At 54.0% G+C, this 12191-nt stretch overlaps 2 protein-coding genes across 3 annotated transcripts; one reads left to right on the top strand and one right to left on the bottom strand.

Annotated features, from left to right (window-relative positions):
* Positions 1–787: 787 nt before the first annotated feature.
* Positions 788–4417, top strand: CLDN7 (claudin 7). Of its 2 annotated transcripts, none has more exons than XM_054458105.2 (5): positions 788–841; positions 1657–2175; positions 3017–3181; positions 3276–3360; positions 3466–4417. In XM_054458105.2, exons 2-5 carry the CDS (start codon positions 1953–1955, stop codon positions 3626–3628), a joined length of 636 nt encoding a protein of 211 aa, XP_054314080.1. In that variant the 5' UTR covers positions 788–841; positions 1657–1952; the 3' UTR covers positions 3629–4417. The 2 variants fall into 2 exon arrangements, with proteins under 2 accessions (XP_054314080.1, XP_054314081.1); XM_054458106.2 differs by lacking the exon at positions 788–841 and adding an exon at positions 871–1389.
* Positions 4054–12161, bottom strand: ELP5 (elongator acetyltransferase complex subunit 5). The gene is made up of 8 exons (XM_054458102.2): positions 11660–12161; positions 11434–11494; positions 11266–11346; positions 9441–9661; positions 7191–7372; positions 5260–5355; positions 5071–5171; positions 4054–4423 (listed from the first exon to the last, which is right to left on the bottom strand). The coding sequence occupies exons 1-8, from the start codon at positions 11751–11753 to the stop codon at positions 4309–4311; spliced, it is 951 nt and encodes a 316-aa protein (XP_054314077.1). The 5' UTR covers positions 11754–12161; the 3' UTR covers positions 4054–4308.
* Positions 12162–12191: the final 30 nt, after the last annotated feature.

Raw genomic sequence — 12191 nt, 5'->3', positions numbered from 1 at the left:
GTGCACCTAAGAAGAGGAAAGAAAGATTAATTGCTGATGCTGGGTTCCAAGGAGACTGGAGACAAGGCGCAAAGGTAAACAAAAAGACAAGGAGTGTGCTGGGTGCGGTGGCTCACGCCTGTAATCCTGCACTTTAAGAGGTGGGGGCGGGGGGATTGCTTGAGTTCAAGTGTTCAAGACCAGCCTGAGCAATATGGTGAAAACCCTTCTCTACCAAAAATACAAAAACTTTAGCTGGGCGTGGTGGTGTGCACCCGCGGTCCCAGCTACTGGGGACGCTGAGGCCGGGTGATCGCTTGAGCCCGGGAGGCGAGGCTGCAGTGAGCCGAGATTGCACCTCTGCACTCCAGCCTGGGTAACACAGACCCCCGCTCTCGAACAACAAAAAAAAGACAAGGAGTGAAATAGGAAGCTCCAAAGCAGGAAAGGCAGGAAGGGGAGATGACCAAAGATGAAGGAGGAAGGAGCAAAAGGCTGGAAGGGGTGCCGGGAGGAAGGAGGGAGCAATGCTTTGGGGAGAGACAGCAGGACTGCAGGGTGAGGGACCATGGACGACCACCTTAGAGAGCCAGATTATAGGGAGGACGCAACAGTGAGGGCTTGAGAGCGTGCACAGCAATTGGCAGTCCAAGCCCAGGCCCGGGAGAGAAAGAGAAAAGGGCGAGTGTGGGGGAGGGGTGGGAAAGGTGGAGGATAGGTCTGAAAAGACTCTAAGGGAGGGGAACGATGGGTGTGGCCAAGACTCTGACCTAGCCCTCACCCTGCTCCCCACCCTCGGCCGGCTTTCGGTCCCAGTGGTTTCTTCCTCCAGTTAGGAGCCTTGATGCCGGAGGGGATAGTGGTAGGTGGGGAGGTTGAGTGCAAAGGGTTCAGGCTGTAAGTCATGTTGGGTTGGAATGGGGGCAGAGGAAGGTGGGGCTGTTGGGGAGCCACGCTAAGCCGGGTGTCTGTAGCAGAGCCAGAGAACCGGGACAGTGAAGCGGGTGCTGAAGGGGGCGACTCTCAGGGATCGGGCCAGGGCCCCCGAAGGTGGGATCGACCAGGGTAGGAGCCAGAAAAAAAAAGGAGAGCAGCGGGTGGGGGCGAAAGCAGGGCCAGCGAGAGAGCACTTTGGATAAAACCCGGCGGGGAAAGGGCGGCGCCGAGGCTGGTCAGGGGCGCCCCGCAGCGTCCCAGGCGCACCTGTTGGGAAGAAAGGAAGGGGCTTCCCGGTGTTCGAGGGAAATCCAGTCCGGAGGGGCTGACTCGGAGCTTGGGACTCCCGGGGAGCCACCGCCTCCTCCCCAGCGGCGGTCAAAACCGGGCAAGCGAAGGGGCGTGACCCTGGTGCTCAGGTTTCTTCCTCCTCACCTGGGCAAGGAGGGGTGGGGGCCACGACTTCCGGTTCAGGTGAGTGTCCCTTCGGTGACGTCAGGTCACCCTCGGCCGCCCCTCCGGTCCCGCCTCCCCCTCCCGCGCTCCTGGGGCCCGCGGGCCGCGCCCCCGACGCCCTACATATACTCAGGTGCGCCCCACCTGTCCGCCCGCACCTGCTGGCTCACCTCCGAGCCACCTCTGCTGCGCACCGCAGCCTCGGACCTACAGCCCAGGATACTTTGGGACTTGACGGCGCCCAGAACCGCGCCCAGACGTCCCCTCCACCTTTTGTTTGGCTAGGGTCGCCGAGAGCGCCCGGAGAGAACCGCCTGGCCTTCGGGGACCGCTTTTGTCTGGAACCACCCTCCCGGCGTATCCTATTCCCTCTGCCGCGAGGCCATCGCTTCACTGGAGGGGTCGATTTGTGTGTAGTTTGGTGACAAGATTTGCATTCACCTGGCCTAAACCCTTTTTGTCTCTTTGGGTGACCGGAAAACTCCACCTCAAGTTTTCTTTTGTGGGGCTGCCCCCCAAGTGTCGTTTGTTTTACTGTAGGGTCTCCCGCCCGGCGCCCCCAGTGTTTTCTGAGGGCGGAAATGGCCAACTCGGGCCTGCAGTTGCTGGGCTTCTCCATGGCCCTGTTGGGCTGGGTGGGTCTGGTGGCCTGCACCGCCATCCCGCAGTGGCAGATGAGCTCCTATGCGGGTGACAACATCATCACGGCCCAGGCCATGTACAAGGGGCTGTGGATGGACTGCGTCACGCAGAGCACGGGGATGATGAGCTGCAAAATGTACGACTCGGTGCTCGCCCTGTCCGGTAAGGCCGCAGGACCGACGGGGCGCACGCGCCCTGGACCGAGGTGGCGGGGTGGTGCGCGTGGGAGAGCCGAGGCCCCACGGCTGGGGGTCCTGGGTTGCCAGGGAGCTGCAGGGCGAGGAAGTGGTCGGCTGGGGGCGGCGGGGCTGGGCAGGAGCGGGCCGGGGTTCCGGCGGCTGCACGTGGGCGCTCACCTCGGTCGCCCACGATCCTCTTCCGCCCCCAACCCAGCCTCGTCCCCGACTCGGAGCAGCGGTGCTTAGGCCGGGGCCGTCCCCTCCCCCATCCCCGGGCAGGCCATGGCCTCCGTCATCTCCCGCCCTTTTCTCAGACACAAACGGTCCTGGGGCGCCGGGCGCGGGGCGCGGGGCGCGCCGAGGGCCGAAGGGCGGTGCGGCTGGTCAGAGTGGGCCGCCGCCTGCGGCCTCTAATCTTATCGGCCGATTAGCCGAAGCCACAAACCCGGTGGCCTCGATAGCGGGCTCAGAGCAGGGACGCCGGCTGGCATGTGCGCCGCGCGGGGCTCGGGCCACCGTCTCGGCTTCTCTTCGCTGCCCCCTTTCACCCTTCCCCCTATTCAGGGCAGTTTCACCGAAACCCCGGCGCCCCGGGCGGATCCTTGAGCGGAGAGGGCGGGGCGGGAGCAGGAAGGCCGCGCTGTCGGGAGGGGCGGGGACCTGCCCGCTTGGCCCAGGCCTTGGACACCTGGGCGCCCCTGGCCCGCGGCAGAACACGGCGCCGGACAGACGAGGTCCAGGGGTTAGTGGGCGCGGCCGGCGGCACGAAGGCTGGAGCCGCCTGCATTTCCAGCAATGACGGCGCCCTTTCCCCTCGCCCGCAGCGGCCTTGCAGGCCACTCGAGCCCTAATGGTGGTCTCCCTGGTGCTGGGCTTCCTGGCCATGTTTGTGGCCACGATGGGCATGAAGTGCACGCGCTGTGGAGGAGACGACAAAGTGAAGAAGGCCCGTATAGCCATGGGTGGAGGCATAATTTTCATCGTGGCAGGTGAGCCCCCGGGTTCTCCCGTCTGGGAGGAGCAAGGCTGGGCAAGGCGCCCGTTTGGGGCATCACTATACTGAAACCCTCGTTCTCTCTCCAGGTCTTGCCGCCTTGGTAGCTTGCTCCTGGTATGGCCATCAGATTGTCACAGACTTTTATAACCCTTTGATCCCTACCAACATTAAGTAAGTCTGGGAACCCTGCCTCCTAAGGGGACAGGTCTGGGGTCCTGGAATAGGGAGGAGGGCAGAGGCAGGCCAGGGTTTCTAACCACCCCCTTCTCTTCACAGGTATGAGTTTGGCCCTGCCATCTTTATTGGCTGGGCAGGGTCTGCCCTAGTCATCCTGGGAGGTGCACTGCTCTCCTGTTCCTGTCCTGGGAATGAGAGCAAGGCTGGGTACCGTGCACCCCGCTCTTACCCTAAGTCCAACTCTTCCAAGGAGTATGTGTGACCTGGGATCTCCTCGCCCCAGCCTGACAGGCTATGGGAGTGTCTAGATGCCTGAAAGGGCCTGGGGCTGAGCTCAGCCTGTGGGCAGGGTGCCAGACAAAGGCCTCCTGGTCACTGTCCCTGCACTCCATGTATAGTCTTCTTGGGTTGGAGTGGGGCTGTTGATGGGAGAGACAAAAAGAGGGAGAGTGTGCTTTTTGTACAGTAATAAAAAATAAGTTTTGGGAAGCAGGCTTTTTTCCCTTCAGGGCCTCTGCTTTCCTCCCGTCCGGATCCTTGCAGGGAGCTTGGAACCTTAGTGCACCTACTTCAGTTCAGAACACTTAGCACCCCACTGACTCCACTAACAATTGACTAAAAGATGCAGGTGCTAGTATCTCGACATCCATTCCCACCCCCCTCTTATTTAAATAGCTACCAAAGTACTTCTTTTTTAATAAAAAAATAAAGATTTTTATTAGGTATGGGGGTGTTCTACTCTCTCACATTACCCCATGTCTTCATCCTACCTTCTGTCCTAATGAGACGCTGCTTCCTGGCTCACAAGGCGGGGTTCCACAGACAAGGGGAACCAAGGTGGGGCAGAGACAGGGTAAGGCTAACACAAACAACAGAAAGATGGTTCAGGGCCCAAAGTCTTCCCACGCCCCCTCCAATTACAATCTAATCAAATCTGGCCAGTCAAATATCCAGGTCGTCATCTGGGTCTTCTTGGTCCAGGTCATCATAAGCATCTGGCTCATAAAAGATGTGGCTGGTAGCCTGGTCTGGCCTAGGCCGAAGGAGAGCCTGCTGTCTGAGAAGGAAAGATTTGGTGCTGGTGAGGGTAGCTAACAGGTTGGGTCTGGATACTTTCTTCCAGGTGACTGTGACTCTCATTCAGGCAACCTGTTAGGCCTCCATGTCATCTTATTGGTCCAAGTCCCTTTCTCTGACTTCCATGTTAGAGCTGAAGCACCATTTGGTACTGGGATAGATACCCTTGTACTGCTCTCCTAATAAAACTAAGTTCCTAGCAGCTTGAGGGCAAGGATCTTGTAGTCTTGCTTCATCCACCCACATACTGGGCACAGAACTGCAGGCATGTACTAAGCCTTTGTTAACCAGCCTTTGCCACGCCCGTATAGACTTCTGTCCTGCTAGCACCACTGCCTAGGGATAGGGCCACCTCCCAAGGGTCTGGTCTGGCTCAGCCCAGGCCCAGGCCCAGGGTGCTCTGGGGACAACTGGAGCTGTGACCCAAGGGTCTAAGGGAGAGAAAAGAGACATAAAGGCCCTCTGCCATTATAGGGGGAATGGGTGGATCAAGAACTTGGACTTGTCTCTGGAGGTGGACTTCAGCCCCTATAAAGTCAGGTTAATCAATAACCTGTTGCCCCACCTCTCCACGGCCCAGATGCTGGGCTCTACTCGGGGATCCACATACCCAGGTCCCAACCTTACTTTTCAGAGCTGAACTGGAAGGGCAGGGTCAGGCTATCTCTGGCTTCTCTCTCTTTCTTGGACAGGTGAAGGTTAAAGGTCAAATGAGTTGTGGGATCCACCTGTAGGTACAAAGGATGCTGCCACTCTGCCCCATCCCTAGAATCCCTGACCCCACCCCCAACCTCTGCAGCTTTTATTCTCTCTCACCGGGGGTATATGAGGATCAGAGTAGGGCTGGGACTCTACAGAGGGCCCCTGTTGGAGATCCAGGCTGAAGTCCGGAAGGATGGAGAACCACTGAGTCTGGAGAGAAAAAAGAAAAGAGTTTTTTTCATCTTACTGAAGAAACTAGACAGACTCCAGGACCTCACATCCTCAGCCCCCAATCACCTATTTAACTGACTGCTTTCAGCTCCTGCCCTCAACGTTTTTTTTTTTTTGAGACAGGGTCTAGCTTTGTCGCCCAGGCTGGAGTACAGTGGCGTGATCTTGGCTCACTGCAACCTCCGCCTCCCAGGTTCAAGTGATTCTCCTGCCTCAGCCTCCCGAGTAGCTGGGATTACAGGCACATGCTACCACGCCCAGCTAACTGTTGTATTTTTAGTAGGGATGGGGTTTCGCTATGTTGTCCAGGCTGGTCTCAAACCACTAACCTCAGGTGATCTGCCCACTTTGGCCTCCCAAAATGCTGGGATTACAGGTGTAAGCCACTGCGCCCAGCCTCTATTTTATTTTCAAAAGTGAAAGCAAGTTGATTAAGGAAGTAAAGGAATAAAAGGATGGCTATTCCTTAGGCAGAGCCATCTTTTTTTGAGACGGAGTCTCGCTCTGTTGCCCAGGCTGGAGTGTAGTGGCATGATCTCAGCTCACCTCAACCTCCGCCTCCCAGGTTCAAGTGATTCTCCCACCTCAGCCTCCCGAATAGCTGGGACTACAGGCACCCACCACTATGCCCAGCTAATTTTTGTGTTTTTAGTAGAGACGGGGTTTCATCATGTTGGCTAGGTTGGTCTTGAACTCCTGACCTCAGGTGATCTGCCCACCTCTGCTTCCCAAAGTGCTGGGATGACAGGCGTGGGCCACTTTGCCCAGCCCCACTTACTTTTTTTTTTTTTTCTGAGATGGAGTTTCACTCTGTTGCCCAGGCTGGAGTGCAGCAGCATGATGTCAGTTCACTGCAACCTCTGCCTCCCGGGTTCAAGCGATTCTCCTGCCTCAGCCTCCGGAGTAGCTGGGACTACAGGTGTGCGCCACGATGCCTGGCTAATTTTTGTATTTTTAGTAGAGATGAGATTTCACCATGTTAGCCAGGCTGGTCTCGAACTCCTGACCTCACACAATCTGCCCACCTTGGCCCCCCAAAGTGCTGGGATTATGGGCCTGAGCCACCTCGCCTGGGCCCCACTTACACTTTATAACCTTGGTAAGTGACTTAAATTTAAATCTCCTTGGGCCGGGTGCAGTGGATCACACCTGTAATCCCAGCACTTTGGGAGACCAAGGCCAGAGGATGGCTTGGGCCTAGTTATTCAAGACCAGCCTGGGCAACAGGGTGAGATCCCACCTGTATAAAAAACTAAAAAGCTGGCTGGATGTGGTGCTACATGCCTGTGTTCCCACCTCCAGCTACACCAGAGGCTGAGGCAGGAGGATCACTTGAGCATGGGAGGTCAAAGCTGCCGTGAGTTATGATTGCACCACAGCACTCCAGCCTGGGCAACAGTGAGACCTTGTCCAAAAAAAAAAAACAAAAAAAAACCCTCCCTGGACTGGCTTTCCAGCCTGAAAAATGGTGATAATAAAACAATCTACCTTAACCATAGCTGAGAGGATTAAATGAAGTGAGTGATAGAAAACAGAGAAATACCTAAATCAGCTTTTTTTTTTAAAAAAAGGTCTCCCTGAGGGCTGGGCACAGTGGCTCAGTCTGTAATCCTAGCACTTTGGGAGGCTGAGGTGGAAGGATCACTTGAGCCCAGGAGTTTGAGACCACCCTGACCAACACAGTGAAACCCCATCTCTAAAAAAAGTTTGTTTTTAAAGTCTCCTTGAAACATCAGCATTTTCATTGTTCTTCCCATCGTGCCACCCCTTTCTCTGCCCGCCGCTTCCAGTCCTTCCCTGTTGGTTCTTCTGACCTGGTCAGTTGGGCGCTGTCGGGGCCTCCGACACAGGATGTGGGCCAAGGCATGGCCCATGGTACCGCCCAGGGTCACCTCAGTCTGAGCAAGGCTGCTGAGAGCTCCCACAGGGCCTGGTCCATGAAGCTCTTCATGTAGCAAGCCCAGCACACTCACTTTCCCCACCGGGGAGCTGTCACCTAGAGGAGGACAAGAAATGCAGGACAGTAGGGTGCATTCAGGTTGGTGGCCTGGGAGCAAACAGTGAAGAGGAGAGGAGAGAGCCTCACAATTCCATCACAGTGCTGCCAAAATCCTGACGTCCCTTGGCCAATCTCACTACCGTGCTGAGCCTCCTCCAGCCCACACCTTAATCTCCTCTATCATCCCAATGTAAAGCTGATCAAGGCACCGCTCTAACTTCTATCCTTCAGCAGCGCCTCCGCCTTCAGGATGGAATGAACGCTTCCAGCAGGTGGTGTCCACTTACTTTCCAGCCTCATCTCTTACACACGGAAGTACTTATAGTTTCTGGAACTTCCCAAGATCTCAGTCAGTGCCTTCAATTCTCTGCCTCCCTTTTTGGGAGCATTTAGAGAGTGTCAGGCACTATGCTAAACGCTTTAACACAATGTTTGAATCCTTACAAAGGTCAGCGTTTTTAGGTCAAACCATATGAAATCACTGACATTTAACAATTTTTTTTCTTTTCTTTTTTGAGACGGAGTCTTGCTCTGTCACCCAGGCTGGAGTGCAGTGGCGCAATCTTGGCTCACTGCAACCCCTGCCACGGGTTCAACAATACTGCCTCAGTCTCCTGAGTAGCTGGGACTACAGGCACATGCCACCACGCCTGGCTAATTTTTGTATCTTTAGTAGAGACGGAGTTTCAACATCTTGGCCAGGCTGGTCTTGAACTCCTGACCTCGTGATCTACCTGTCTTGGCCTCCCAAAGTGCTGGGATTACAGGCGTGAGCCACTGCGCCCGGACTGTTTTTATTTTTTTATTTTTTTGAAATGAAGTCTTTCTCTGTCACCCAGGCTGCAGTGCAGTGGCGTGATCTCAGCTCACTGCAACCTCTGCCTCCTGGGTTCAAGTGATTCTCTTGCCTCAGCCTCCTGAGTAGCTGGGATTACAGGCGTGCACCACCACACTCAGCTAATTTTTTGTAGTTTTAGTAGAGACAGGGTTTCACCATGTTGGCCAGGCTGGTCTCCAACTCCTGACCTCAGGTGATCCGCCCGCCTTGGCCTCCCCAAGTGCTGGGATTACAGGCGTGAGCCATTGCGCCCAGCCAATATTTAACAACTTTTGATCTAAGAAATGGCAATATAGTGGTTCATCCTAATGTTTCCCTTGTACCTTCCCCCGTATACAGGGGAAAGTGAAGCAATGAGAGATCAAGCACCTTAATACATAGCTGGGCGTCTGACTCCTAAGTCCATTCGAGTACCCACAGTGCACTTCAAGGCTAGTCCCAGTGCCCCTGCCTGGCCAAATTTTCCTGGCTGACCTCTTGCTCTTCAAGAGAGTGCCTTTTTTTTTGAGATGGAGTCTTGCTCTGTCCCCCAGGCTGGAGTGCAGTGGCCCCATCTCGGCTCACTGCAAGCTCCACCTCCCGGGTTCACGCCATTCTCCTGTCTCAGCCTCCCGAGTAGCTGGGACTACAGGTGCCCGCCACCAAGCCTGGCTAATTTTTTTTTGTATTTTTAGTAGAGATGGGGTTTCACCATGTTAGCCAGGATGGTCTCGATCTCCTGTCCTTGTGATCCGCCCACCTCGACCTCCCAAAGTGCTGGGATTACAGGTGTGAGCCACTGCGCCTGGCCGAGAGTGCCCTTCTGTAAGGTACCCTGTGCATGTCCTATATCATCATGGCCTTTATCAGACCATCTCGTAGCTGCCTGTTTACTTATCTCCATCTTTTATGGGACTTCGAGCTCCTGGAAGGCAAGGACCCCGCTACAGTCAGTCTGTATTTTGCCATTATCTAGACTTGTACCTGACACATTGTATGTATTTACTATTGATTTGTTAAATGAATGAATGAGTGAAACAAATGAGTAAAAAAATATCTTGGAGGAAAAAAAAGCAAATGGTAGATGGCATTAAGGAGAAGTTAAAAAAAAACAGACAAAAAGGTCAAAAAAATGAAAAAAGGTCTGACTGGAGAACCCAGATGTTTCTTCTAGGGTAGAAAGGAAAAGGGGCACACTCCTTGGCAGAGGCAGAGGTATGAGGGGAAACAATGAAGGAGGGGTCTCACCAGGACAAGAGTCCTGATGGCTCACAGCATGCAGGGCCTGGCAGAGTGTGGTGCAGGGAAGGCGAAGTAGCAGCCAGCTGAGTGAATCGAGAGCAATGGTGACAGGAGCAGGATCTGTCCTCTTGCACATGGCTCTCAAGGCTCCCAGCGGCCCCCCAGGAAAAGCCTCCTCAGTTTTTGACCAGTTGAGAGGGTCTCTGAAGAAGTCATGGTAAACCAGCCTGCAAAGGGAAAATAAGACACAATATAATATTGCCCCTTCCCCCCAGAGGATCACAAAGTTCATCCTCTGATCTTTTTGGCTCTGTTTTCTCGATTTTCATGAATATCCTAAACATTAGTGAAAGATAATTACTGAGAGATAGCATACAGTGTTTGAGAGCACAGACTTTGGTGTCTGACAGCCTGACCTCCAAGCTTGGCTTTGCTACTTGCCCAAGGTCAGCTAACTGATACATTATCTCTAAGACTCAGTTGCTTCATTGGTGAAATGAGATGCCAACCTCTAAGCATTCAGCACAGTGCTTGACACACAGTATATGCCTGATAAATGTTAGTTATCACCATTATCAAATACTTCCTGTGTGTGGCACCTAAAGTTTATCACCCAGGATGAAAAAAGAGAAAGCAGAGGACGTGAGACTTGGTCCTGCCTGTAGAACAGCTTAAAGAAAGTTAAGAATTAAGTCAAGGAGTAACAACTACAGAAAAAACAGCTCAGGAAAGGGAGACTGGCATAGGTAGCAGAACTTTTTTTTCCCAGATATCTCTTTTCTATCTTCTGGTTCTCTTGTGGAATGCCTTTTTTTTTTTTTTTTTTTGAGACAGAGTTTCACTCTTGTTGCCCAGGCTGGAGTGCAATGGCGCGATCTCCGCTCACTGCAACCTCTGCCTCCTGGGTTCAAGCGATTCTCCTGCCTCAGCCTCCTGAGTAGCTGGAATTACAGGCATGTGCCACCATGCCCAGCTAATTTTTTTGTATTTTTAGTAGAGATGGGATTTCTCCATGTTGGTCAGGCTGGTCTCGAACTCCCGACCTTAGGTGATCCACCCGCCTCAGCCTCCCAAAGTGCTGGGATTACAGGCGTGAGCCACGGCGCCCAGCCATGGAATGGCATCTTAACATACACCACTACCTCTATCACAACAATGGCTGATGCAAAATTAGAGGCTCAACAGATAAGAGGTAAACTACTATTATCATCCACTGAGTTGCCCGGACTAGGAAGTAGAAAGCATCCTACTAATGGTTCTTAATGTCTCCTGATCAGGCACGCAGCTGGGTTTAGGGACTTCCTTATCTCAATACTTTTTTCTCCCCTACATTAGTCAATAAATCCTGGAAATTCTACCCACTAAAGTTCTTTATATGTATTCTAAACTTTCCATCTCTACTGCTACTGCCTTAAACCAGGCCTCTATCACTTCCTACCATTATTCCCTAAAATTCATTAGGCCAGGAACAGGTCTGTCTCACTCACTGCCGTCTCCAGTATCTTGCACAGCACCTGGTTTATAGTTGGTGCTCGGTACATATGCACCTTAAAGAGTGAACCCGGATTAACGGATTACTGCAATACCCTTCCCACATGTTCTCCCTATCTCCAGGCTATTTCTCTCTCAACGTCTATGATCTTTGCTTTGGACTCCCCAAATACTCATCACTCCTCTTACTAATTCTTGCCTCCTGAAAGACCCATATCCAATTCTTCAATGAATATTTAAGGAACTGCTACTACATACCAGGTTCTGCGCTTGTTGTAAACAAATTTCCTTAGCAATATAGGTCTCAAATTTAATCAAATCTCTTCTAACTGGTACTTACCGATTGTTGATATCAGAGTCAAAACCTTCACGAAACTCTTCCTCGCTCACTTCACAGCCCAGGATATGCACTTGCTCCCCACTAAGGCAGAGATGAGAAGGGATTGTCAAAGAATGGGCACAGGCGCCCTATCCAGGATAGGCCGGGGAGACACTGTGGGATACTCACCACAGCGCAGATTTCTTGACAAGCGCCTTCAAGAGACTGCGCCCCTCCCACTCCACGGAATCTGCAAAGCGAGGGACGGATAAAGAGTGTGAGAGCGCTGGGATTACCGCCTTCGCGAACCCGTCGCGATCTCCACACCTAGCCTGTGACCCATGGCCCTTCCTGCCCACTTCCGTCCCCTCAGTCAGGCCCGAACCGCCCCCCACCCCGTGCCTCTGGCTCTCACCCCGAAGCAGCACCAGGCCGCCCAAGGCTAACAGCGAGTCCAACATCTCCAACTCGCGTCCGGTCCCTGCTCTGGCGCCCTCTGATGGCGTCATGACCCAGTGTCCCGCCCCCTCGGGGTGAAACGGGCGGGGCACTCGGGCAACCTCCCACCATTAAGATCTAACATAGTCTGGAATGAGAGGTGATTATGTTCAATATTCCCAGGGGGGCGCTCACGCGGAGGGCATCCCTCCCCGAGCCCTGGCGCACAGTCGTACGGACAACCACCCCGTCTACATTTTCACTGTGACCGGGGCGGGAAGAGCAGTTGGGGCAGTTGTCTGTGGGAGCGGGAGGAGGACCCACGAGCCCCCCGCGAGGGCCCTAAGCCTGGGGCCAAGTGACGTCACTCGCCCCGCCCACGCAGCTTGAGGCGGGGCCTGCTTCGCCTCAGGCCCGGCCCCGCGGCCACCTTCTGCGCGTGCGCAATACTGCAGCCTCGTTTGGAGTGCTTCTGGCTTTCCTTATATCTACCCCCATAGACCGCGCAG

The sequence above is a fragment of the Pongo pygmaeus genome, chromosome 19 (genome assembly GCF_028885625.2).
Source record: "Pongo pygmaeus isolate AG05252 chromosome 19, NHGRI_mPonPyg2-v2.0_pri, whole genome shotgun sequence".
NCBI classification, from domain to species: domain Eukaryota; kingdom Metazoa; phylum Chordata; class Mammalia; order Primates; family Hominidae; genus Pongo; species Pongo pygmaeus.
The sequence above is the reverse complement of the archived record's forward strand: the minus strand, read 5'-3'. Positions and strand labels throughout refer to the sequence as shown.

Excerpts from the sequence above, each read along its gene's own strand:
- CLDN7 (XM_054458105.2), top strand. The coding sequence starts at position 1,953 with ATGGCCAACTCGGGCCTGCAGTTGCTGGGCTTCTCCATGGCCCTGTTG. Across the intron at positions 3,182-3,275 it reads CATAATTTTCATCGTGGCAG|GTCTTGCCGCCTTGGTAGCT; the intron begins GTGAGCCCCCGG and ends TTCTCTCTCCAG. Across the intron at positions 3,361-3,465 it reads TTGATCCCTACCAACATTAA|GTATGAGTTTGGCCCTGCCA; the intron begins GTAAGTCTGGGA and ends TTCTCTTCACAG.
- ELP5 (XM_054458102.2), bottom strand. The coding sequence starts at position 11,753 with ATGACGCCATCAGAGGGCGCCAGAGCAGGGACCGGACGCGAGTTGGAG. Across the intron at positions 11,347-11,433 it reads GTCAAGAAATCTGCGCTGTG|TGGGGAGCAAGTGCATATCC; the intron begins GTGAGTATCCCA and ends TCTCTGCCTTAG. Across the intron at positions 5,172-5,259 it reads CTGATCCTCATATACCCCCG|GTGGATCCCACAACTCATTT; the intron begins GTGAGAGAGAAT and ends TTGTACCTACAG.